The 25,974-nt window shown below is 37.9% G+C and overlaps 1 protein-coding gene across 2 annotated transcripts in view; it reads left to right on the forward strand.

Moving 5' to 3' along the window:
* tspan15 (tetraspanin 15) overlaps positions 1-14,601 on the forward strand; it is a 73,163-nt gene extending 58,562 nt beyond the window's left edge. For both annotated transcript variants that reach the window (XM_057852906.1, XM_057852897.1), the window contains 3 exons: positions 5,374-5,424; positions 5,874-5,990; positions 11,327-14,601. In XM_057852906.1, coding sequence (XP_057708889.1) covers positions 5,374-5,424; positions 5,874-5,990; positions 11,327-11,494 — 336 coding nt within the window. In that variant the 3' untranslated portion in view covers positions 11,495-14,601. The remainder of the gene's footprint in view (positions 1-5,373; positions 5,425-5,873; positions 5,991-11,326) is intronic.
* The last annotated feature ends 11,373 nt before the right edge of the window (positions 14,602-25,974 follow it).

Genomic DNA, 25,974 nt, shown 5'->3' on the forward strand with positions numbered 1-25,974 from the left:
GCTGTATGTTTGTTTGGATTTGTCATGCCTGAAGGGGAAATAAATAAATAAATAAATAAATAAATAAATAAATAAATAAATCATAAATAAATGTGTTTTGTATACTTCTTGCAATGTGATTAGAAAAAAACAATTACCAAGGGAAATGGTCATGTGTAGCTTTTTTATTTTGTGGTAATTAATGGTAAACTACTGCCATTTAGTGGCTGTTTTTTAAACTTTCACTGCCAATTGCAAGCATTTTACAGTTAAGGTGGCCAACTTGACAATCACCTACCTTCCACCTTGACTAGGTCCTCTTAAAAGGGAAACCTGTTGTATTGCAAATGTAATTTCTGAAGTTGCTTTACAAAAATAGTGTGAAATCCATTTTATCCTGGGAAAAAAAATTCTGGAAGACCTTATATTTAAATGTGTTGTAATTGAATCTTCAATAAATGTGCATTCTTTTGTTAAACACACTTAGTAATTGAGGTTAAATTTGATGTTCAGTGCTTTATTTTTTTAATATGATTCAATATTATCTAAATAATGGGTGCGAGAAAAGTATTAATTTTCAGTTGAAATAGCATTAAAAAAGGTCTTAAAAGTCCTGAATTTAGATTTATCAATCCTGGGGGGACCCTGATTTTTGGGACCAAAAAAAATCGCTAATACCGCTAATCGCTAATATGACGGAAGAATTTTGTGGTTTTGAAACCTTGACGTTTTCCTGCCACTCTATACCTTGAAACCGGTAATTGGCACATGTCTATGTCTACTGTTGTAGAATATTAATATTTTATGTTACCTTTAGTTTCCGATCCTGTCATGCTGTTGTCTTTGTCACCATTTACTTGCGTCTTCTTCCTTTTTATGCCAAAATTATTTATGATCACCTTCTTGAGTCCAGGCATCAGAAATATAGTGTTTTTTGTAAGGAACCGTGTTTCAGGTCCTAAGAGTCAGTGTTAGTTCTTGCATAGACTAGACATAGGTCAAATGCATTCTTTGCGCTTTTAGTGGTATTTGTTTATGATGGTGAGGTTACACTGGGAAGATGTAATGACTGATTTAAGTGAATGTGGGTCACATTGTTCAAACATATGTGTAAGAACAGCAACTGTCTGCGAAGCTTGATAAAATTTTCAACAGACAACTGATTTTGGCAGAACAACCCTTTGTTGATGAAAGTTTCTAAAACACGACCTCAACTACACAAGTGTAACCTACTAGTTGCTATGCTGAATGCTAATCTTGTTCAAGATAAAATACATTGCCGTGTTTTTCAGACTATAAGGCTAGGTTCATACTACAGGTCTTAATGCACAAATCCGATTTTTTGTCATATCTGTTTTTTTTTGGCATGCCCGTTCGGACTGCCTTTGTTCATTGAGACCATTCAAGTATTTCGCATGCGCACTAATTCGCAGTCCGACACACGCTGAGCAAGAAGACCCGCATGCGCAGAAGCATCAAAACAAATGACCACACATGCTGGCTGTCATCCGTCATTCCAGGGATATCATATTTTGCTTTTCAAAAAGAGGACACAAATAACAGACTTAAATAATCCCCGTTTAGGCTTATATTCAAAGTTTATATGGATCGATGGCATGCACGCACTGTCCATGCATGTCACACAAACATACGGGCAGTTCGCCCGACTCTCGGCCGTGTAGGCAATGTTGAAATATTGCCTGTATAGAGCAGAGAGAAAACCGATCATTCTCAGGCTTATCCTCAAACCATTTAAATTTTTTTATGACTGTTGTCAAGCCCTTCCCGGCCCTTCCCCAAAAGCCGTGCTCAATGCAAGCTAGGCGCTAATAACGCGCAGCTGCGCCGCTACCGTAGTGTCTCTCTCGCTCTTTGATAACGTAATTGCTGCATGCATTCCGATTTGGGAGACTTGACAGTACAGACCGCCGCGACATTCTGGAAAAATGTGGCCCAGATCGGATTTGAACCACATACGGAAGTGACCCAGATCGGATTTGAAATGGTCCAGTTCTATGCGACTTGTCACGTTCAGACTGTCAAGTTAATGCCTCACTCAAGTCGGAAAAACATGAAAAAATCGGATCGATGCATTAAGACCTGTAGTATGAACCTAGCCTTAGTTGCACCTGAGTATAAGTCCACAAGCCCAAAAATGCGCAATGAAGAGGAAAGAAAACATTTAGTCGCTGCGGAGTATAAGTGAGAAATTTACTTGATAAAATCGAACACATAGAACAGATATGTCATCATCATCAACAACGAAATGTGAACGTGGCCTGAATGTTAACGTAACATAGCTATTAAGAGTTATTCAGATAACTATAGCATAAAGAACATGTTAACAAGTTTACCAAACAATCAGTGTCACTCCAAAAAATAAAAATAACATGTGAAATGATATAATAATGTGTTAATAATTTCACATATTAGTCACTCCAGAGTAGAAGTCGTACCCCCAGGCAAACTATGGAAAACAAAAAAAAACTGCGACTTATAGTCGGAAAAATAAGGTATATGCAAGAGACAGGGGTGTAATTGATGAATAATTGTTGGATGTGTCACCTCTCCCACTGAGATGATTGATAACGTTACAAAGGAATAGCGCTGAAGTGGTGCTCACCATTGGCCATTTTTAGTCTCATTGAAGGTTCAAGCGCTTTGAAGCGATGGACATCAATTTATACCATTTCGCTCCTAACATCCATGGAATGGCAATGCATTATATTGCTGTGAATCTGTGTGATGTTTTATAGTACTCTAATTGCATACAGTTAGGGGGGTCATATTGTATTCGTGAGTGGAAATCAAAGGACTCAAGGAAGCCATTTGGTTCAAGTGAAGCCAAGGTCAGTCTGGAGAAAATTACCCCATTTGACACCCTTGTTTTATTTCAGGGCATCAGCAGTGCCTGAAATGGAAAGGGATCATTTTCTTTTTTTAATCTTTCATAATACACATGTTCTATGTGTCTGCTAAGTCCTGGAACTGTGTTTCACTTTTGTGTACACCACTATAAGCGTGGAGCTATCTTTAAAAGCCTTCACATAGTTCATGGTAATGATTATCACTTTGCCGTGCAGGGCATGCTCGTAGCCAATTTTTGCCTGAAGTAAGAAACAAATTAAACTTTTTGATTTTCCACCACTCACCGCAGCTGAACAGGGAAAGGAGCAGTTTGTCATTAGCAATCGTCAAGCTAATCTGCTTCAACATGCTGGTTCAAAAGCTCAGCTGCAGAGAAGCTTCCAAAGTTTCTATGGTGCCCTTAAAGCCTTCGCTTGCACACCCTACTCCTTTCTTTTATTGCTTTCTCCCATTAAAACTAATTTTCGTGGCCCTGAGACCTGGCACAAATTACCAATATATGTGGATTAATAAATAAAAGCCACACACCACGTGAAAATGTATGCCATCTGTTACTGCAAGCTGGCACTCGCACACTTTGACTCAAAGGGCGTGTGCGCAGCTGCTATGTGCAGTGATGCCTGCTGAATTAAAATGCTGAATTGATAACATGTTTGGAATTTCATCACCCTGCCAAGTAATTTTTGCTGATATTTAGCTCTCGTCTGCTGGACCACACATTTCCTCCCTTATGTGGCATTGATATGAGCAAATGTAATATTTGCAATGTATTTACTCTTCCGCTCTCAAATGTCAAGTGTGGGCTGCCAAAGCATAATACTGCTCTCTAAGATTTTCTCTCCGTTCTCAGAATTGTGCTTTGTAATCACTGTAATTACGTACCGACGGACTATCAAATTATTCTAAATGATGCAGCCATTATTTGAGCAAGAGTTTTGGCTGTAGTTTTATCGCATGACTAAACATTTTCTCCGAAATGTGCGTGGGTAATGATTTTCGCTTTTTGTGTTTCTTTCCTTGCTCGTATGGAATGGAAAATAATTGTATTTTATGCAACTTTATTTTGGCTCGTTTCTCCGAATAATATCCTGTTGTTTAAAGCCATGAAAAGCTTAGCTCAGAAGGGAGTTGCTACTTCTCAATTTGATGCATATACTGTGACAAAAAATAGCAAGTGGACAAACTCTTGGGGATGTCACCTGTTTCCATGTCTCTATGGCACCTGTCCCCATGTCTCACTTTTCAAGGTGTCACCATAATAGTGCCCCTTGTGCCCCTTCATGAAGCCCATATACAGTATGGAGTATTTGGGTGCCTCACAACAAATGAATCCTGGCATTGTTTCGGTCAATCAATGGTTGCTGGAGAAAGTTACCAAAAAAAAAAAAAAAATTACGACCATACAGTTTTGAGCAATTGTGCACTAGAGTCGTTACATTTTTCCTCTTGATTCTACAGATTAAATCTGACTAATACACAGCAATTTTAAAATGTTTTATTTTTTTTTTTTATCTACCTTTCCTGTTCAGCTGCCGAGACACAGAGAATAGGAATCTAAGTGTTCTTATGGTCTAAACAGTTTTAATGTACCGTATTTTTCGGACTATAAGTCGCAGTTTTTTTTTTCAATTTTTGGCTGGGGGTGCGACTTATGTGTGAAATTATTAGCACATTATTATGTAATTTCACATGTTATTTCGGTGTTTTGGAGTGACACTGATGGTTTGGTAAACCTGTTAGCATGTTCTTTATGCTATAGTTATCTGTATAACTCTTAATAGCTATATTACGTTAACATACCGGCAACATTCGCATTTCGTTGTTCATGCATCATGTAACATTATCATACTGTACATTGTGTGCTGTACATACGTGTCATTCAGCACATTGTTCTCTATTTTATTTTTATTTTAAATTGCCTTTCAAGATGACATATCTGTTCTATGTTTTGGATTTTGTCAAGTAAATTTCCCCCCACTTATACTCCGGTGCGACTTATATGTTTATTTTTCCTCTTCATTACACATTTTTGGGCTGGTGCGACTTAATGTATACTCAGATGCGACTTATAGTCTGAAAAATACGGTATCACATGGGAGTTTGATATACTCCCATTGTGGTTGTTCATTACGTTTTATTTATTAGGAGAAAGCGGCGAACAGGAAAGGGTTATGGGGAGACAGAAAGGAAGGATGCAGACAGAAGAGGAGAACAAACAACAACAAGAAATACATAATTACACGCCTATTATACCTATGAACATAGTGGTGCTATCATTAGTTAATTATATTTACCCATGCACACACGTAGTTTCTTTTTTTAAACTTCTCCAAAACAAATCCATCGCTCGTGCTGCAGGCTTTTAAAAGACTCCTATTCTACACAGACGTTTGCCCTTTGGTCAAATGATTAGATTGGGATGAGCTCTTTTTGTGAATGTATAGTTGAATATTTGTGGCAGGCATAGTCGCCGTATACTTGTACTTTCCAAGAAATTAACTTATTTTTTTTCCTTCTCCTCTGCAGCAAAATGAAGTCATAAACACAATGTGTGGCTACAAAGCAATGGAACTGGAGGTAAGGTTGATAAATGTTACCACCAGATGTAAAAACAGATATTTACAGGTGCAAGATTGCATATGTTAGCAGTTAGAACATCACTCTAAAGTGTCAGCCAAAGGCAAACGTCATAAAATTGGTGTGCAATCATGCAGGGAGTGCATTTATATTTCAGGTGTCGTGGAAGCACTGCACCTGTATGTACTCTGTTGAAATGCTCTGCTTTTGTGCTGTCCACAAGTTATTTATTCAAAAGAATTGTTTGAAACTGAGTTTTTGATTAGCACCAAAAAAAGCGTCATATTTCTGGATCATCACACAGAACACAAATGATACAAAACAAAACAAAAAAACCGCAAGAAATTAAGGGTTATTTTAATAAAAAAATAAGAAGACACTCCGTTGCCAGCATGCTTGTCCTCCCTGTCTAATGTCCTTTTTGTTTTGTTGTTCTTCTGCCTCTTTAGCGCTTAAACCTGATCGACATGATTCACATCAGAGGCTGCACAGACGCTTTCTTCATTTGGCTTACGGACAACTACAAGATTATGGCAGGACTGCTACTGGGGATCCTGCTGCCTCAGGTAGACACACACACTGTATCAATATTTTCATTTCATTTACTGTGTATACGTTCACTGATTGTGCAACTGTCAGTCAGGGTGAACTCACACAGAAGCGTGCATTTCCCAATCAAAAACTTCCGGTAGAAAATACAACTTTGTTGGAGGTGGAAAGCACATTCATTTCAAACATGCCTCATTAATGAACAGTCTGATGAGTGATGGCTAAGCGGGACTGCATTTTAATGGCCTTATCCCAGGTTTGACAAAACAACATGTCTAGTTAAATGGATTTTCTGCTCGTCAGTTTCATTTCATTGCGAATTGGAATTGAGCCTATTTGTATCACTTCTAATCAACTACTGTATTTCATCAGGTGATCTTATTGGCCTTCACGTCCCTCTATTTTTTGTAATTACACAATTGGGTTTGACTTATCATGAAAAAAAATTACTTAGGAATGGTGTAATGTGGACAAAGGTATCGGGTGACGAGTTTATGTGATTGTTTTTGACGATGTGCGGACGCTAACTGATACATGCTAATTGTTTCGTGAATTGTTATTGCTGTATCAGCAGCTTGTTATAAACGCAAATTTGAATTGGTGTTATTGAAGGTGAAACTGATTTAATTTCTTTTTTTATTTTAGTTTGATTATGCAAGTCTTGTTGTCAAGAGCAAACTACGCGGCTGTTTCACATTGTGGCTTGGACAAATGGGAACTGTCATCCTTAAACGAGGCATCTTTTTCCCCCACCCGTTGCCTTTCTTTGCTGCTGTTTTTCGGCTCGCTTGACTGCACTGTTTAACGCGTCCACATCCACAATGAAAGTTTAGGAGGAAATGCGCAAAACGGGGCGAACAAGGTTTTTGTATGCGTGAGTAGTTTGCACCCAATTCTTCAACAAGCGCTCAGCAAAGTGCAAGGAAGGTGGTGGTGAACTTTTGCATTTACCCTCCGTGCTGTTCATACATTTGAGAGCCGAACGCTATGTCACACTACATTGCTTTTCATTATATCGGGTTTTTTTGCCCAAACAAAATCAGTGTATGAAATAGCGGAATGGTGATATATCGTGATACTTTGTACCCCAAAAGGTTATCGATATGCTCCTGCCAAGAATCGAGATATCGTTTTAAAAAGGTGTCAATGTTTAAAAAAAAAAAAAAAAAAAAAAAGCAACCAAGCAAGTTGCTACCAAAATCTTCCACCATGATGGTGGCTCAGGCAACTGTCAGGCTGCCACTGACGGTCCTCGACGCCCAATCCATTTAGACTGGGAATGTTCGTTCATTCGAAACCAGAGCATTCGCAGTCATTCTGTCCGATTTTCGGGGCATTTACAGGTCACTTTCTGTTCATTTACAGGTCATTTCCTGTTGAGTTTGAGTCACTGCCTAATCATTTGGGTGATTCCCAGGTCACTTCCTGTTCTGTAACTCAAAATAAACAGGAAGAGACCCATAAAATACCTCCAAATCAACAGGAAGTAACTGAAAATCAACAGGTAAATGACCTTAAATGGCCCAAAATTACCTCATTGCCTGGTATTGGCTGCCAATGATGGCCGTAGACGTTCAATCCATTTGAAGTGGGAGGGATGACACCGAATGCCACCCTCCCACTTCAAATGGATTGGACGTCTACTAGTGATAAACTCATTACAATTCGCAGCAGAAGCTTGTTTTTCTGTTTTTTAGTTGTTTGTAGAATATCCTAGAATGATTTCCTGACCATTGTATTGAAATTCGTTGTATCGCGATATCATCAGATCATTGTTATCGTGAGCTTTGGATCGCAAATCGTATCGTATCGTGAGGTAACAAGAGGTTCCCACTCCCAGTATGAAAGGACAATACACTACATGTCTGTGAGCGCATTGCACAGCAGAGCTGCAGATACACCACACCGAACCAAAGTATGGCAGCACAGACCACCCTACAGCAACAGAGTCGAACAAAATACTACCGTAAACATTCCCTTTTTTTTTTTTTTGTCTTTCAGAATAAAATACGTATACAGTGGTACCTCATACGATCGCTTTGACACATGATCTATTCGACATCCGACGTAAGATTTGACTCGCCATTTGTTTCTACATCCGACGACTTTCTCGAAATATGATGATTTATGACAGCGCCGCAGTTTCTGTTTTCCTGCATGACGAACGCACGGCTGATTTTTTTTTGTGAGAGAAAATCAATATACTGTAGGTTCCAAGAAGGTTAGTGCAGGTGGTGAAAAAAGGAAAAAGGTGTGGCTCACCATTAGAATGAAGATGGAAGTGATAGAAAAATATGAGCGTGGTGTACGCGTCTGGAACTGGCGCGGCAATACGGCTCTAGATTGTCTACAATCTCGACGGTCCTCCTCCGACCTCCATTCGCCATTCTTTATAAGTTAATGTTACAATTATTATTATTGTAACATCCCCAAAGAAATCGTCAGCTTCATCAGGTTTTTAATCATTTTAGAACTTGTGCAAGACAACATTCCGACTGTCCGCCGCAGCTGACGCCCAACAACAGAACGTGAAAAGTGAAAGTAAAAACTGTAATGCACTCTCTCTCACTCTGTCGTCAGGCACGCGTTCAGGTACATCACGTTCAACCCAATTAGGTATTATTATTATTATTATTATCATTACCATTATTATTCAGATTTTTATTTATAATTTATTTGTTTTCATCTGTGTAATTGCTATTTGCAATAATACCAGCTGTATTTATTAAGGAGTTAGTGTAGGTTTTCGGGCTGTAGAACGAATTAATGGAATTATAATTCTTATGGGAAAATCCTGCTCCACCTGCGTCCTGGAACGAATTAACTTTGTATGTAGAGGTACCACTGTACTAGCAGTACTAGTCCTTCTAAAAAAAATAGCATATTGTGATAAAGTTCATTATTTTCTGTAATGTACTGATGAAGATTAGACTTTCATATATTTTAGATTCATTACACTCAACTGAAGTAGTTCAAGGTTTTTATTGTTTTAATATTGATGATTTTGGCAAAAAAAAAGTCAAGAAAAAACAAAAATCCCTATCTCAAAAAATTTGCATGTTTCATCCGACCAATACAAAAAAAGTGTTTTTAAAACAAAAAAAGTAAACCTTCAATTAATTCTATCAGCTATGCACTTGATACTTGGTCAGGAATCCTTTTGTAGAAATGACTGCTTCAATGCAGCATGGCATGGAGACAATCAGCCTTTGGCACTTCTGGGGTGTTATGGAGGCCCAGGATGCTTCGATAGCGGCCTTAAGCTCATCCACAGTGTTTGGTCTGGTGTCTCTCAACTTCCTCTTCACAATATCCCACAGATTCTCTATGGGGTTCAGGTCAGGAGAGTTGGCAGGCCAATTGAGCACAGTAATGCCATGGTCAATAAACCATTTACCAGTGGTTTTGGCACTGTGAGCAGGTGCCAGGTCGTGCTGAAATCTTCATCTCCATAAAGCTTTTCAGCAGATGGAAGCATGAAGTGCTCCAAAATATCCTGATAGTTAGCTGCATTGACCCTGCCTTTGATAAAAGACAGTAGACCAACACCAGCAGCTGACATGGCACCCCTGACCATCACTGACTGTGGGTACTTGACACTGGACTTCAGGCATTTTGGCATTTCCTCCTCCCCAGTCTTCCTCCAAACTCTGGTGCGTTGATTTCAGAATGACATGCAAAATTTGCTTTCATCTGAAAAAAGTCCTTTGGACCACTGAGCAACAGTCCAGTGCTGCTTCTCTGTAGCCCAGGTCAGGCGCTTCTGCCGCTGTTTCAGGTTCAAAAGTGGCTTGACCTGGGGAATGCGGCACCTGTCGCGCATTTGCAGCACACGCCTGATCACGGTGGCTCTGGATGTTTCTGCTGCAGACTCCGTCCACTGTTCCTGCAGGTCCCCCAAGCTCTGGAATCGGTCCTTCTCCACAATCTTTCTCAGGGTGCGGTCACCTCCTCTGGTTGTGCAGCGTGTCCTGCTACACTTTTTCCTTCCCACAGACTTCCCACTGAGGTGCCTTGATACAGCATTCTGGGAACAGCATATTCGCTCAGAAATTTCTTTCTGTGTCTTAGCCTCTTGCTTGAGGGTGTTAATGATGGCCTTCTGGACAGCAGTCAGCTCGGCAGTCTTGCCCATGATTGCGGTTTTGAGTAATGAACCAGGCTGGGTGTTTTTAAACGCCTCAGGAAACTTACACAGGGGTTTTGAGTTACTTTGTTGATTCAGATGATTAGGTTAGTAGCTTCTTTAGAGTACCTTTTAATGATAAGCTAATTTTTTGAGATCGGGATTTTTGGTTTTTTTCTTGACTTTTTTGCCAAAATCATCAATATTAAAACAATAAACGGCTTGAACAGTTGTGTGTAATGAATCTAAAATATATGAAAGTCTAATGTTTATCAGTACTTTACAGAAAATAATGAACTTTATCACAATATGCTAATTTTTTTAGAAGGACCAGTATATAAATAATTAAGTGATGACTCGCATGTAAACAACATTGCCATCGCAATATCTTAGGAAATTGTGTTTATAACTAATGTCATGAGCAATGGCGGAATATCTGAAATGCTGTCATTTGATTGGCTAAACAGTTTTGGCATTTACAAAACCAGCCATTTTGTCTACCGTATTTTTTGTAAATATTGGATTTTATTTACATTTTTTCTCCACTATTTCACAACATCAAAATTACATTTATTTATTTTTTTCTTCAAATTGTTGAACAACATTCTTTCTGCTGGGATGCACTTGATCAAAACTTTGCCATTTCCTTGATTAGTGAATAATAATTATAGCCTAAACAACACAATGTAACTTGTTTACCAAACTCCCAATCTCACTCCAAACCTCATCCATTAAAGTCTTCTTCAGTATCTGTTCTGAACTCATCTAATCCTGGAAGTAATGAACACACTTAGAGCAACCTTCTCATGGCTGTTAATGTATAAAAAATATATCTATCAGTCGCAGACCAAGCCATGCTATGAAAAAAAGTGGGAAATATTGTCATGAAAATATGGTAATTCAAATGTATCTCGTTAAAAACGAAATATCACATTCATAATTACATTCTTTCTATCCTCAATTGTAATTTCAGATATCCTTGGACCAATGACTTCAGCTTAGCTATTCGTGTGTATGGGGTTTCTCATTACAGATATCTGAAATTCTATTGAAATATCATCTGGGTAAATGTCACAGGATAATTCTGGGCCCTTTATAGACAAGAGACAGGACATGCACTTTGAGAGAAAGAGACGTAATTGAATAAAAAGTTGTACGCAGACAGTTCGAATACATCAAACACGTATGTGACTTGTCACTTACCTTCTCTACCTTTTGTTTCCTTAGTTTTTTGGTGTAGCCATTAGCTGGTTGTACATCACCCGAGTGGAAGACGCCATCAGCCAGTATGGGAACGTTACAGACGGACTTCTGGACTCTAATGCACAGAGTGGACACCACAAAAGGCAAGGCCGAGTGGCCAAGTGGTTTAAGTGTATGCCTGAGTTTGACTGAAGAGCATATTGGGCTCAAATGTCTGCAGAACTGAATTCTTCTCACTGCTCAGGGACAAACACCATGAAGGTACAGACTGAATTAACGTAATCAAGCCAATTATTTCTGTTTGTTTTACCTCTCCTTGGCGCAATGTATGACTTCTCATTGCAACACAGAGTGGGACATGAGCTACTTCAACAAATATGCAGCAGCACAACCGATAAGTCTAAAGTGGAATGCTCTCGGTGTCTCAGGAACTGGATGAAACTTTTTTTAAGATGATTATTTATGGCATCGAGAGATGCCAAATTATTTTTCTCTGCCAAGTTTATTTTATTGTATTGTGAGTCCCTGCATGGTACACAATACTCTCATTAGTTTTAAGTGACCAAGTTTTATATATATTATGGATTCTGATGTGTAAATATTTAATATTGAGTGATAGTTTTTCATTGCCATTGACAGCAATCAAACAATCGCAAGCAGCACACCCAGTCTGATTGGATTGGATGTCTATTACTGTCAATGGCAGCCAATGAGTTAACACAAAAAAATAAATCAATCTATTTTAAAAAAAAAAAAAAAAAACATCTTTTACACTTCATTTCGATCCTCTGAAAATTATGTGAACGGGCCCGATTTCCTATCACCTGATCCAACTGGGGGACATCCCTAATACGAATTCATTGACCTTATACAGTATTTATCGGACTACAAGTCGCACCTGAGTATAAGTTTCATTTATGGGGGAAATTTATTTGATAAAATCCAACACCAAGAACAGACATGTCATCTTGAAAGGCAATTTTAAAAAAAATAGAATAAAGAACAACAGGCTGAATAAGTGTACGGTATGCTAGTATTTGCATGAACTGAGAACGTGCCTGGTATGTTAATGTAACATAGCTACAGTATCAAGAGTTATTCAGATACCTATACGATAAAGAACATGCCAACAAGTTTACCAGATAACCTCTGCATTTCAACAGTTCTCGCTAACTCCAAACTTTATTTCTGCTGCCTGATTACCATTTTCGATTGCATATTTCACTACTTGCCACTTGTAATCCGCAAAATATGATTTTCTTTTTGGTGCTATTTTGTTCAGCCCGTCTTGGTTGTTTTTAATTATTTTTATAAGTTACCGCATATGAGACCAATTCTTCCGCGACACAGCCAATGTTGAAGGACAGGCCTTGCCTTAAGCGCCTTCTTACAGTTTAGTGTGAAAATAATGTGAAATGATATATTAATGTGTTAATAATTTAACACTTAAGTCACTCCAGAGTACAAGTTGCACCCATAAGCGGATTTTAAGGGGGGGCCAGGGGGGCCCCTGGTGGCTGAAACGTGTCATTGCATGTAATTGACTCTCCTACATATATATATAAAAGTTGTAACGCAATAAAACTGCAACAAAAATGAATTCAGGAAGAAAAATTTTTTTATAATGGGTCGAAATTATTTTTTGAGCACCTTAGACAGTCATTTGCTTTGCATATAATTATATATATATATATATATATATATATATATATATATATTTATTTATTAGAGAAAAAATATTTTTAAAATGATTTTTTTCTTTGATTGAAAATATATATTTTTTGATTGAAGCAGCTTTTCCTAATCATAATATGGCCCAAACACAAAAAGGATTGCTTTAATCAAAGAAAACTGTTTCAATGAAAAATTAAGTGTTCAAATTTTTCAATCTCAAATATTTTTTCTCATTCAAAAACTTTTTTCTATGATTGAAAATTTTCTTTTTTTGATTGAAGTGATTTTTCTTTTTGAAAATCTATATTTTTTTGAAGCAACTTATTTTTTGATTGAATAATGGAGAAAAATGTCCCAGCCAAAATGGGACCCAAACACAAATCAACATCATTTCAATCAAAAAAAAAAAAAAAAAACCTTGACTAAAATAAAAATAAATAAATAAATAAATAAAATTAATCAAAGAAAAATAGCTTTCACATGCTGTTTTTTGAGTTTCAAATTTATTTTTGCATTTAAACTAGGGCTGTGAAACGATTAAATTTTTTTATCGAGCTAATCACAGCTTAAAGATTAATTAATTGTAATTAATCGCAATTCAAACCATCTATAAATAAATCCATATCCATATTTCAATCCATATTTTTCTGTAAATTATTGTTGGAATGGAAAGATAAGACACAAGACGGATATATACATTCAACATACTGTACATAAGTACTGTATTTGTTTATTATAACAATAAATCAACAAGATGGCATTAACATTCTGTTAAAGCGATCCATGGATAGAAAGACTTGTAGTTCTTAAAAGATGAATGTTAGTACAAGTTATAGAAATTTTATATTAAAACCCCTCTTAATGTTTTTGTTTTAATAACATTTGTAAAATTTTCAATCAAAAAATAAACTAGTAGCTCGCAATTGTTGATGTTAATAATTACACAATGCTAACGGTGCTTAAACCCATAAAATCAGTCGCACCCAAGCGCCAGCAGAGGGCGACAAAACACCAAAAAACACAAGTAACAAGGGGGCATTACACTGTGCTGTCATTTTAATCCGTTTGAGCGGGGCATGTGTGTTAATTGCATCAAATATTTTAACGTGATCAATTAAAAACATGAATTACCGCCCGTTAACGCGATAATTTTGACAGCCCTAATTTAAACACATTTTTTTTTGATGAAGTGACTTTTTATGGGCTGAAAATATATATTTTAATTCAAGCAATTTTTTTTTTTTTTTTTATATAGACGCAACATTTTTGATTGAATAATAGAGACACAAATCTTCCTCCATATGGCTCTGCCCAGGGGATACAATTTTTGCCTGGGGTAACTACATTGGCACGACACCGGCGGGTGTACCAAATTCATTGGATGACGATCTTGGAGAAAAGTATTGCCTAAGCAGCCTGATTTAGAATTCCCCTCAAGAATGATGGGAAACAAAAAAATGCTCATTGTCAATGTAATATTATATTCTTGTGAGTTAATTTTATTGCTGATACTGCGTTTTGGGGTCATCAACATGTTGTGCCCCCCCTGCCCCAAAAGTCAAACTCCGCCTATGGTTGCATCCCTGGCCAAACTGATTAAAACAAACAAACAAACAAACAAAAAACTGTGACTAGTCCGAAAAATACGGCAAGTTAAATACGACTAAACGAGGTTTAATAGTCCCTGATTCCCCCTAGGAATCTGTGGTTAAAAGCATTGATTCTGCTGAGAACAATCCTGATTCTGCGGGGAGTAATTCTTGATTTTACAGCTTAAAAGTTATTTTTCAGTGGGCAACTAAAATGGCAACCCAAAATGACCAGTTATAAAGAAAATTTATGCAATAATGAGTGGTTGTAAATGAATAAACATCAATATAGTCTTTGTCACTAGACAGATTTATTTGAATCACTTCTCAAGTGCGAAACATTTCATCAAACAATGGGTTTGAGGCAGAAGTGATGTTAAAGATTAAAGAAATTGGAAGCCATCCACTTGACTTAGATATTGTAAATATAGGCCTATAGCAAGTAGCTTATAACTTATCAAGTGCAGAACACTGCATTAAATATGACCATTAAAACTAAATATAAATGACTCACTTGTTTTATAAACATTACTGCCGGGGGACAAAAAGGGTTATCTAACCATGGTACACTGGTGCCCGTGATGGAAAACTACAGAAAAAATGTAATATCCTGCACCTCGCCCTGTTCACTGCTGACTGTTTTGATATACTGCAGACAACATTGAAATCTGCAGTAAATTTTACGATCTCTGGTTCCTGGGGGGACTAGTTTTAGAATGGAAAATACTGAATGTGCTACTGACGATTGAATACCTGTAGTTGGACTTTAATGTACCACTAAATGTAATCTCGGCTGTAATTTGAAAGTATTTTTCAATTTTAAACTCAAATCCATTTGAAAAATATGTCCCCTCGTGTTATTAATCAATTGTTGTTCCTGTTTTTGGTCATATATTTTCTAAAGATTTACGATTGCCAATGTGACTGGATAATGATGATCTATGAAAGTTGCTCAGTGTTTTTTGTATGTTCGTGTGGAAAAAATGAAGTGCAGAAAAATTAAGTCACTGGTGTGTTTATTTTGATTTTATTTTGTTTTTTTACTTTGACACCTCCTATCTACGTACAGTGCTGCTCGAAAGTTTGTGAACCCCACAGCGATGGTCAGATTTTTTGTAAAAAAAAACTAAAATAACCTTATTAAATGTTAAGTTATACCCAAATCCACAATACTGACATTCCAAATAATGGACTGAAACAAAAGAAATAGTTATATTGTCATTCTTTATTTAACAAAAGTGGTTGATTTAAGAAAAACTCAGATATCATGTGTGCAAAAGTATGTGAACCCCTTCAGTTAATAGGATATTGCGCCTCCTTTTGCAGAGATTACCTCAACCAAACGGTTTCTGTAGTGACTAATCAGCCTCTCACATCTACTTTGGGGGATTTTTGCCCATTCTTCCTTGCAGAACGCAGTCAGTTGAGAGAGGTTTGATGGGCGTCTGGCATGAACTGCTCGCTTCAGGTCCCGCCACAGCATTTCAATGGGATTTAGGTCAGGACTTTGACTGGGCCAGTCCAGAACACGAATCTTCTTCTTTTTCAGCCATTCCTTGGTTGTATTGCTGGAATGCTTTGGATCATTATCATGTTGCATGATCCACCTTCTGCCAAGCTTTAACTTCAAAACAGATGGCGTCAGGTTATGTTCTAGGATTTGACAATATTCCTCAGAATTCATGATTCCCTGGACTATGTGGAGTTGTCCAGGTCCTGAGGATGAAAAGCAAGCCCAGATCTTGACATTCCCACTTCCATGCTTCACTGTTGGGAGAAGGTTCTTTTGGTGGTATGCAGTGTTGACTTTTCGCCAGACATGGCGGTTTTGGTTGTGACCAAACAGTTCAATTTTGCACCTACATCAGTTGATGAAAACTCTTTTTAATTTAGTCTCGACAACACAACTGTTAAAAAAACAAAAAAAAAACTACTGAATTGATTGATTAGGAAATCAGGTTGAAATAATAGAAAATTCCAAAATGTTGAGGGGGTTCACAAACTTTTGAGCAGCACTGTATGTGTTTGGGAGTGTGAGAACGCTTAAAAAAAAAAGGATTTGACCTCCTGCTGTGTGGCAGAAACAATCTTGAGTCGCTTCATTCAGTCAACTTCATTCTGAATCTGTTTTAATGTGTTAAACTAAGCTATTGGGCTGAAGTATGACATCCATTCCAATTAGGTTGTATTGTGTTCCCTTTCATCTAATGGAGCTCATAATTAAAAGTATTTCCAATCACCTGAAGTCTCATATGGCATTTCTATAAAGATGACATGGTGAGCACGTCCAAAAAGCACTGACGCAATTTTCATCGACAGGGTTGCTTATCAACTTCAGAATGCATACCGCATAGTTACCCTGTAGATATTCCTGAACAATCATATTTTGAATGATTTTAATTAATTTGCGGCAACATCTTTCTATCGCAATGGTGAATGCAATATTAAAACTTGTTCTTAAAATCGTTGGGGCCTTGTGGTGAACTCCTGTATGTCTTAATTTATATCATAGTATTAGTCGTTTTCGGCCATTTCTGGACCCATCAATGAAAAGTATAAACTCGTTCTTCCTCTGGCTAATATGCACCCTCCCACCAATTTTGAGGACCATATGATTTATCGTCTGTAAGTAAAGATGGACCGATTTTGGTAAAGTATAAGAAATATTCCAAGCTATTTTTTTGTTCTGGACTTGCCCTGTTTGTCAAAGACAAGACAACCTTTGAAACAACCTTGTTGTGATATAGGGCTACACAAATATAATTGAATTGAATTGAAAGATAACATTGATAATCATCCAAACTCACAAATTGCAAAACCATGAGAGTGAAGCGGCCCCTCACACATGCACATAATCATGTGCCGCTCAGTCACAGAGTCAGCAGAAGACAATGTGATTATGAATCAAACATTTGAGGTCAGCCGTTACGCCATGTGTTAACCACAACACACATTCAGCGTGTCAATTTATTTACAGAACAGGAAATGTGTTTGTTGGTGACCGTCCACAAATGTCCACTACCTTCCTTTACATTCCTGAATTTTTTATTTTTTTTTGGCCGTAATTGATTGTTGTTGCATTAATTGGCAAGCTCCCCCTTAACAACTGTATCGTGGGAGAAAGCAGCTGAGGAAGAAGCACAATATGACTTAAATAGCAGACCATCACCTTTATCATCACTGCCAATCTTTAAACCCGATACACCCAATTACCACTGATTCGACAACATTCTAATGAATAGGCTGATTGTATCATCTTAATTGATGTCTGATTAAATCGACAAAGAGTTTCAATCTCATCTCTGTATTTTTGCACCATGTTTCAGCTAATGTGAAATGTGGTCTGAAATTTCTGAATGATTAAGAAGTTAGATTTTTAGAACGGATTGAATAATTAACTTAAAATTTGAGTAATTATCTGTAAGCATCAGTGTAGTCGAGAAGAAATTAAATAATTTACTGCAACCTTAGTCAAATACGAAATCCTCAACAGTGGTTCTTAATCTGGATTTGATCGAACCCTAGGGGTTTGGTTAGTAAGTCTAGGCAAGGCAAGGCAAGGCAAATTTATTTATATAGCACAATTCAACACAAGGCAATTCAAAGTGCTTTACATCACATGAAGACCATAAAAATCACATTTAAATCAACACAACGTAAAAACCAAGACAAATGATCGCATTTAATCACAGAATAAAAATAAATAAATAAATAAAAATAAAACAAAAATAAAAATAAAGCAAAAACTACTACTAATAATAATCATTGAAATCAGCAATGGAGATTAGCACAAGAGGAATAGAAGGCAGGTAGGTTGAAATATATAGACAGTTATGGATATGCAGTGCCAAACAAAAGCGTTTTTAGCCATGATTTAAAGAAGCTAACAGTTTGAGCATACTTCAGACGTCTAAGTTGTTCTTCAAAGTTTAAGACACTCAAGCCCAATTATCATACGCTGATTAAGGCTACGTCTACACGAGGACGGATAATGGCCTTAAACGTGTAATTATTTAGACTATAGACCCTACTCACCTACGTCACAAAATGACGTGTCGCTGTATCCGGCCGCCATATTGTCCGTATTTTTTAGACTTATTCTCATTGTTTTCAATTAGTCGTTATAGAGTTATAGATTATTATAAGTTATAGAGCAATTCATGGAAGCCCCGGTGTTATCTGACACTGTAAACTCATTGGATGCGTTGCATAAAAGGCGTTATGTGGAAAAGCTTCAGTTTATCCATTCGCCAGATCCATATTTGATGCCTAAATCGATGTTTTTCGACCCGCTGTCTTTGCCGTCTTTGCCTGACATCTGCTAGCTATCCTGATATTTACAACTATCTTGTCCACACAAAATCAGCCTATTCTCACGAAAGTTTGAAAAACTTAAAGAGCTTGGAGGCTTATAAATACTTCGTTGCTGGTTGGGTGAAACAGGTCCTCGTCCACGAAAATTCGGCAGGAATCTATCTTGTGCTCAGGAAGGTGAGTTACGAAATTTTCAATTCAAAATCTTTTGTTCTTGCTAACATCCACTGTCAAGTCTAATGTATTTCATGTCATTTGTCAATGGACCTAGGGCTTTTAATGTTTATATGGTTTAGCGATAGCACTCTCACTACATACATATATAATATGTAATAAATATGAAGTGCAATAGCACTACTCCAGATTGTCCCTAGTTGAATTTATTTTTTGGCTTTTGACCTCAATAGTGAAATTGTAAATTAATTGTATGACAACTGTCTTATTATCCCCTTATATATTTTCAGGTAGTTCATTCACAACGTCTGAGTGTATGTTGTTGGCGATTAGCCTAGCAATGATCTTAATTGTGGTTGTCAGCCCAAAACCCTCTAAATATATATTAAATGCATCTTACCAGATATAAAATGACTACTACATAATCTGTGGTAGTCATTTGGAGCCCAATTTTCTCGTCGAATTGCAGCAGTCAATCTCGCTCTCCTCTCCGGGTCTCTCGGAATACGGTAAAACTTTTCTCCGTCTATCTTCTCTGTTTTTGCAACCGACCGCCACACACGACTTCACCATTTTGATTATTAATGTTAACGAGCAGAAAAACATGCCATAATAGGAGAAATTTACGAAGCGCTAATGCATTAACATGACGAGTATACGGACAGCATGGCGCGGGGGCGTGGCTGTGACGTCACGTGAGTAGGGTCTATACGGCATGTCTGCTACACCAGCGTACCTCTTGTCTGGATACGTTCCGACATGGAGAAGGTAGGCAGGTAATAATACCCACCGCTTAATATAGACGGCTGTCTTCGTATAACAATCGGATACTAATTGAAGGAATCTGACCTTTTAGCCAGCTAGACCCGCGCGCTGGCGCAGATCCCAGGCTGGCGAAATCCCGACAACCCGGCCAAAAGGCCAAACTCTGCGCGTTCCCCTTAATCTTAACCCCTTGAACGGACTCCATTTTGAAAGCTGGGAAAAGGCATCGAAGCACAAGTTTACAATTTATTCTGAGTCGACAGCAATCATACAGCACAGAGGGACCCAGGCGAGGATTCAGGGTCACCATATCGGCCTGTTAGTGCTCAGACCATACGCCGCACTCTACATCTAATTGGTGTGCATGGCTGTCACCCCAGGAGGAAGCCTCTTCTGAAGACTGTACACAAGAAATCCCACAAACAGTTTGCTGAAGACATGTCAACAAAGTACATGGATTACTGGAACCATGTCCTACGGTCTGATGAGACAGGCGGGCTCACCCCCCACCTCTTCAATCTCTGCAGCAATGCTGACAGCACTCCGAGTCACGAGTCACATGACATTTTGGAGGGAAAGTGACAAGCAGTTCTTAAAGGGGATGTAGCGCCCTGGGAAAATTTTGATATTCCATCATTTATCCATAAATGCATGCCTATTGTATTCATATCATGCCACTTCGTGTAATTACACACAAGAAAATGAGAGAAATTTGGCTCGATTGTCAAGCTAAAACGACCGGCGCCCGAGATCTGGCAGATTGTGTGCGTGACGTCACGTCAAGTGAAGAGAGTGCCACCGGCCACTAGGGGGGCAGCGCCTGTCTGCATCAATATAATTCCTTCTAGTGTGGGGAGAATTGGGGGTGTTTTGAGCTGTTTATGCTGATGCATTGTGTTCGTCCTGCACATATTCCAGGTTCCCTCATGAAGAAACACCGCTCGTTGTCAATAAAAGAGAATTCAGAGTTGGCAGTGAGGGCTGTTTCTTCAACAAGAAAAAGGCTCAGTGCTTTAATACTGAATGGCGGCGATGATGGCAGACAATTTCGTTTCTAGTTTCAGCGACGAATCCGACGTAGAAGGACGTAACGAATGTTCATCTAATGGTGACGAGGAGAGTTGCAAAGCTTTAATCGGTGTTATAGGTGACCAATTTGAGCCCAAACGAACGCCAATGCAGCGTAATGAAACGGTCATTGAGGGGAGCAATGACACTGATGAAACATCGGCAGCAGATCGTGTGGGAAACACCAATGATTTGTTTAGCATTTCTTTTTGTGAAGCTGATACACCGTGACTGCAAAATAAAGGAATGCATAGAATAATTATAATTTATTGCACTATCATAGCTTTTCGCTCTGCCAACAGACACAAATATGAACGGGATCAGAGGATTTGTTCTATATATTTTACGAACGATCATTTATACATGTGTCGAGTCCTGTATCCAAAGGCGTGACATTTTTTTTAATTAATTATAAAAGAGTACTCACTCTGGCCATTTCAAGCTTGGCTGCTCCCTTCTTTGCGTAGCTTTAGCCTCCTTTAGCAGTCATCGTCTCTCTCTTGATATCTCGGGACATTTAGGTGGCTGTGCATCTATGGTCGGCACCGCATCTCCTTTGAGCAGCAATCTTTTAGCAAAACCCGATTTCTCTTGTCCATAGTTCGAGAAGCTTTCAGTTGGAAAATGCGCACCACAGAAAAGCGTGCCGGAGGCTGTGTCTAGAAAATTAGCCCTCTTTGCACGGACGAACTTTACCCATTTTCTGTGTAGTCCAGCTTTTTTTTTCGCGTTCAGGAACTCATGGATACTATATTCCGATAAACAACTATTTGTACACCACATAGCACAGCAGTTTTGAACCATTGTTGTGATGTTTTGGTCAAACAAACCCCAACGCTACTCTCTCGTCGTTAAAAAACAATGGCACCTAGCTCCACCTCGACTTTCAATCACTTGTCGTGACGTCGCCGCCCCATTCGGCTGTTTCCGGAACACTTTCGGTAGTGTTCGTCATTTTCGATCTATTTTCGATAATTGCTCATTAATGTGATTGATTTTTTTGTTAACTTTATCAATATTTGTTATCTTGGCGCATAACGGTTCTATTGATGTCTCACACCCCCTTTGCCGAAACATCCCCTTTAATTTGGACATTTAGGGATGTACGTTTTTTCAAAGGGGTGTACTCACTTTTGTTGCCAGGGGTTTAGATATTAATGGCTATATTTTGAGTTATTTTGAAGGGATTTTTTCACATTTCTTGTTCACAGACTCTCAGTATTTATGGGAAGTACAGTATATTATTTGTCATTTAATTTTGTTATTTATTAAATCTAGATGGTTGATCTCTAATTGCAACGCATATCTGATATTTTATTATACTATATATGCGGTCTGCTTTGTTTCACTCTGACATGTTTGAAGTCATGTAAGCGCGACTTTGTTATTTTGAGCGTTGCTTTCACGTTGGGAAGCGGGGGTGAACGCCAGTTAACATTACAAGAAGGCAGAAAAAGGGTAAAAGGCGCAGGCTCGGTGATTCCCCCTATTACTTCGTAGGCTTATTGAGCAGCGTTCGTTTTCACCGCTGGACCGGTGCCACTAATAGCTGCCGTTTTCCTTGCTGAATTGCCCAAGATATGGACCTTATTTCCCTTGGTATTATTGTGCAGCCATTGAGGTATGTTTTTGTAAGAGAATATGTCTCTATTGATTTACTTTATAGCATTATTGTATGCTCTGTCATGATTGTATTTTCTAAATGTGTGTTCATAGTTTTAACAGTGACATAAATATCAGTTGAAAGAAGAACCATGGTGTGATCGATGTTAAGGGAGGGAAGAAATATCATATTTTTTACTTTATTTTGTTAATATGATGTACAGCGGTATGAAAAAGTATCTGAACATTTTGGAATTTCTCACTTTTCTGCATTAAATCACCAAATGTGAGCTGATCTTTTTCAAAACCACACACAAGAAAAAACAGCGTCTGCTTTAACTAATACCACCCAAACATTTACAGGTTTACATATTTTAATGAGGATAGTATGCAAGCAATGACAATAGGCAGGGGGGAAATAAGTGAACCATCACATTGAATATTTTGTGGCCCCACCGTTTGGCAGCAATAACTTCAACCAGACGCTTCCTGTAGCTGCAGATCAGTTGGGCACATCAATCAGGACTAATCTTGGCCCATTCTTCTCAACAAAACTGCTGTAGTTCAGTCAGATTCCTGAGATGAATCGCTGTCTTTAGGTCATGCCACAGCATCTCAATGGGGTTCAAGTCTGGACTTTGACTTGGCCACTCTAGAACGTGTATTTTGTTCTTCTGAAACCATTATGAAGTTGATGTTGATGTTGGTGAGCTGTTTCTTTTTTTTTTTAATATGATGATGTGTGTTACTCCCAAACAATTAAACTTTGGTTTAATCAGTCCACAAAATATTTTGCCCAAAATTCTTTGGAGTGTCCAAGTGCCTTTTTGCAAACATTAAACGAGCAACAATGTTTTTTCAGACAGCAGTGGCTTCCTCCGTGGAGTCCTCCCATGAACACCATTCTTGGCCGTAGTTTGACATATAGTTGATGTGTGCAGAGATATTGGACAGTGCCAGTGATTTCTGTAAGTCTTTAGCAGACACTTTACGGTTCTTCTTTAGCTCTCTGAGTATTCTGCGCTGAACTCTTGGCGTCATCTTTGGTGGACGGCCACTCCTTAGGAGAGAAGCAACAGTGCCAAACTCTCTCCATTTGTGGACATCTTCTCTGACTGTCGACTGATGAACATCCTTTCCCAGCTTAATACAAATCAACAATCCTTGATCGCAGGTCTTCAGACAGCTCTTTTGACCGAGCCATGATGCACATCAGACAATGCTTCTCATCAAGACATTTCTTACCAGCTGTGTGTTTTATAGTGGGCAGGGCAGCTTTAAACCACTCATCAGTGATTGGGCACACACCTGACTTAAAATGTTTGGTAAAAATTAGAGCTGTCCCGACTAGTCGACATAGTCGACGTCATCGATGACGTAAATCCGTCGACGAGCACAACATCCCGTCGACGGTTAATGAAGGGTTAAAAAAATATATGCGTGGAAAGTTCAGAATGTCGGATGCTCTGTATGCAAGCGGGGAAAGCGGCACAAAGCCAAAAAAAGCGCACCAGAGTGTCCAAAACATTGACTTATTTCAAAGAAACAAAGGATGATACACTCTTCTGTCCTGTCTCTTCAATGACAAGCTTGGCTGCACGTCGGCCGTGAATAAACACCTCAAGCGCCGTCACCCAGTTTGTAATTTCTTTTTTTTCCCATTTTTTGTACACCAGAGGGTGCTGTCGCCTTACTAAATAACAATGTTTCATTGACAATGGGCCTATAAGTGAAATTAGTATTGTTCTTAATGCTAACTGAAAGGTTTATTTCATGTTATGGTTTATTTTATGGTATAGAAAATTATATAAGGTTAAAAGGTCATAAATATATACAGTATATACAGTGATTGCACTCAAGGGAGAGACTGTCAATGAAAAGGTAATAAATTAAGGTAAAGGCAATTCATATAGGCAATTCATTGATATATAAATAAGGTTTAAAAGGAAAAAGGTGAAAAGTTTTTGTTAATTTCTAATTGTGTTGTTTTATTTGTGTGCACCGTAGCTCTTACAATGTGATTACATCAAGGATGGAATAAAAGTTGTAAACCATCAGTTTAAGAGACCATCTTTTCAATCGGGATGCTACACTAGTTAATTCTATCAGCATTTGAACTCATTGTTTATTTGTGATTTATTGTTATTTACGTGTTTATTTGTACTTTAATAAATAATTCAAGTGTTCCAATATGTTTTTTGTGAATTGTTAAGCGTCAACAAAAATTTCATTGCTAAATTAGTAAAAAAAAAAAATAAAAAAAAAAAAAATTTATTAATTACTAGATTAGTCGTTTGGGACGGCCCTAGTAAAAATTGGTTTCAATTGCTCTTTAAGTCTCTTTATGCAGAGGTTTCACTGACTTAATTTTCCCCCTTCTGTCATTGTTTGCATGCTATCCTCATTAGAATATGAAAACCTATAAATGTTTGGGTGGTTTTAGTTAAAGTGCACACTGTATTTTCATCTATGTGATTTTACAAAGATCTGATCACATTTCATTGTGATTTTATGCAGAAATGTAAGAAATTCCAAAAGGTTCAGATACTCTTTCATACAAATGTATAATACATGTTTTTGGATAGTTATTTTGAGATTAAGGGTTAAGTCCGATTTGCGCGGAATACCGGGTTATGTCTCCACCGTAGAAAAGGAACCCGTTCGTAAACTGGGGACTACCTGTGCATGTGCTGTATTTTGAGATTTAGGGGGTATTTTGGGGTATTTAACGGGTTAATTCCGTTTTACGCAGAAATTCGAGTTACGTCGCCAGCAAAGGAACTGAACTCATTCGTAACCCGGGAACTCTATAGAACGGCAATGAGCAAATATGTACTGTATTATTATACATGATTATGTGAAAATATATTCCTACAGTTTAAAGTTCAAACTCCTTTTACTTCATAGTATGTGAATCTACTTGATCATTTTGTAACGGTCTTGTGCCCAATTTAATTGGGTCATTTCAGAATTGAGAATATTTTTGACATCTTATGTATTTGAACAAATCTACATACAAAATACAAAAGTATGCAGTTTAAAAATTGCTAAAATAAGTTTTCTTTTGTCAATAAGTGATTTTGTCCTCTTGGTCAGCACTAGGGTTGCCAACCGTCCCTTGAAAAACGGAATAGTCTTTTATCGAGAAACAAAAGTACGTGTCACTGATTGAGCTTTTAAGGGACACGCTTTTTCCCGAATTATCATCAATCTCGAAAATAGAAATTATTTGTAGAACGGACGAATACTGGTCTGGTGCTTTTCAATAATATGCATGGAAACGTATTCCCCCGCCTCTCCTGCTTTTTGACCAATGAACTGAGGGAACAATGACAATACAAAATCCCACTCATCTCATTAGTTGAGGTACTGTCGCTGGCTATGATGATAACGCTAGACAACACAAAAGTGTGGGAGATAAGAGGTTAGAGTGAAGCTTGAGTAAAAAGCATGTTCAAAATGATAATTTGTAAACCCTTCTAGTTC

The sequence above is a fragment of the Corythoichthys intestinalis genome, chromosome 1 (assembly GCF_030265065.1).
Source record: "Corythoichthys intestinalis isolate RoL2023-P3 chromosome 1, ASM3026506v1, whole genome shotgun sequence".
Lineage (NCBI taxonomy): Eukaryota > Metazoa > Chordata > Actinopteri > Syngnathiformes > Syngnathidae > Corythoichthys > Corythoichthys intestinalis.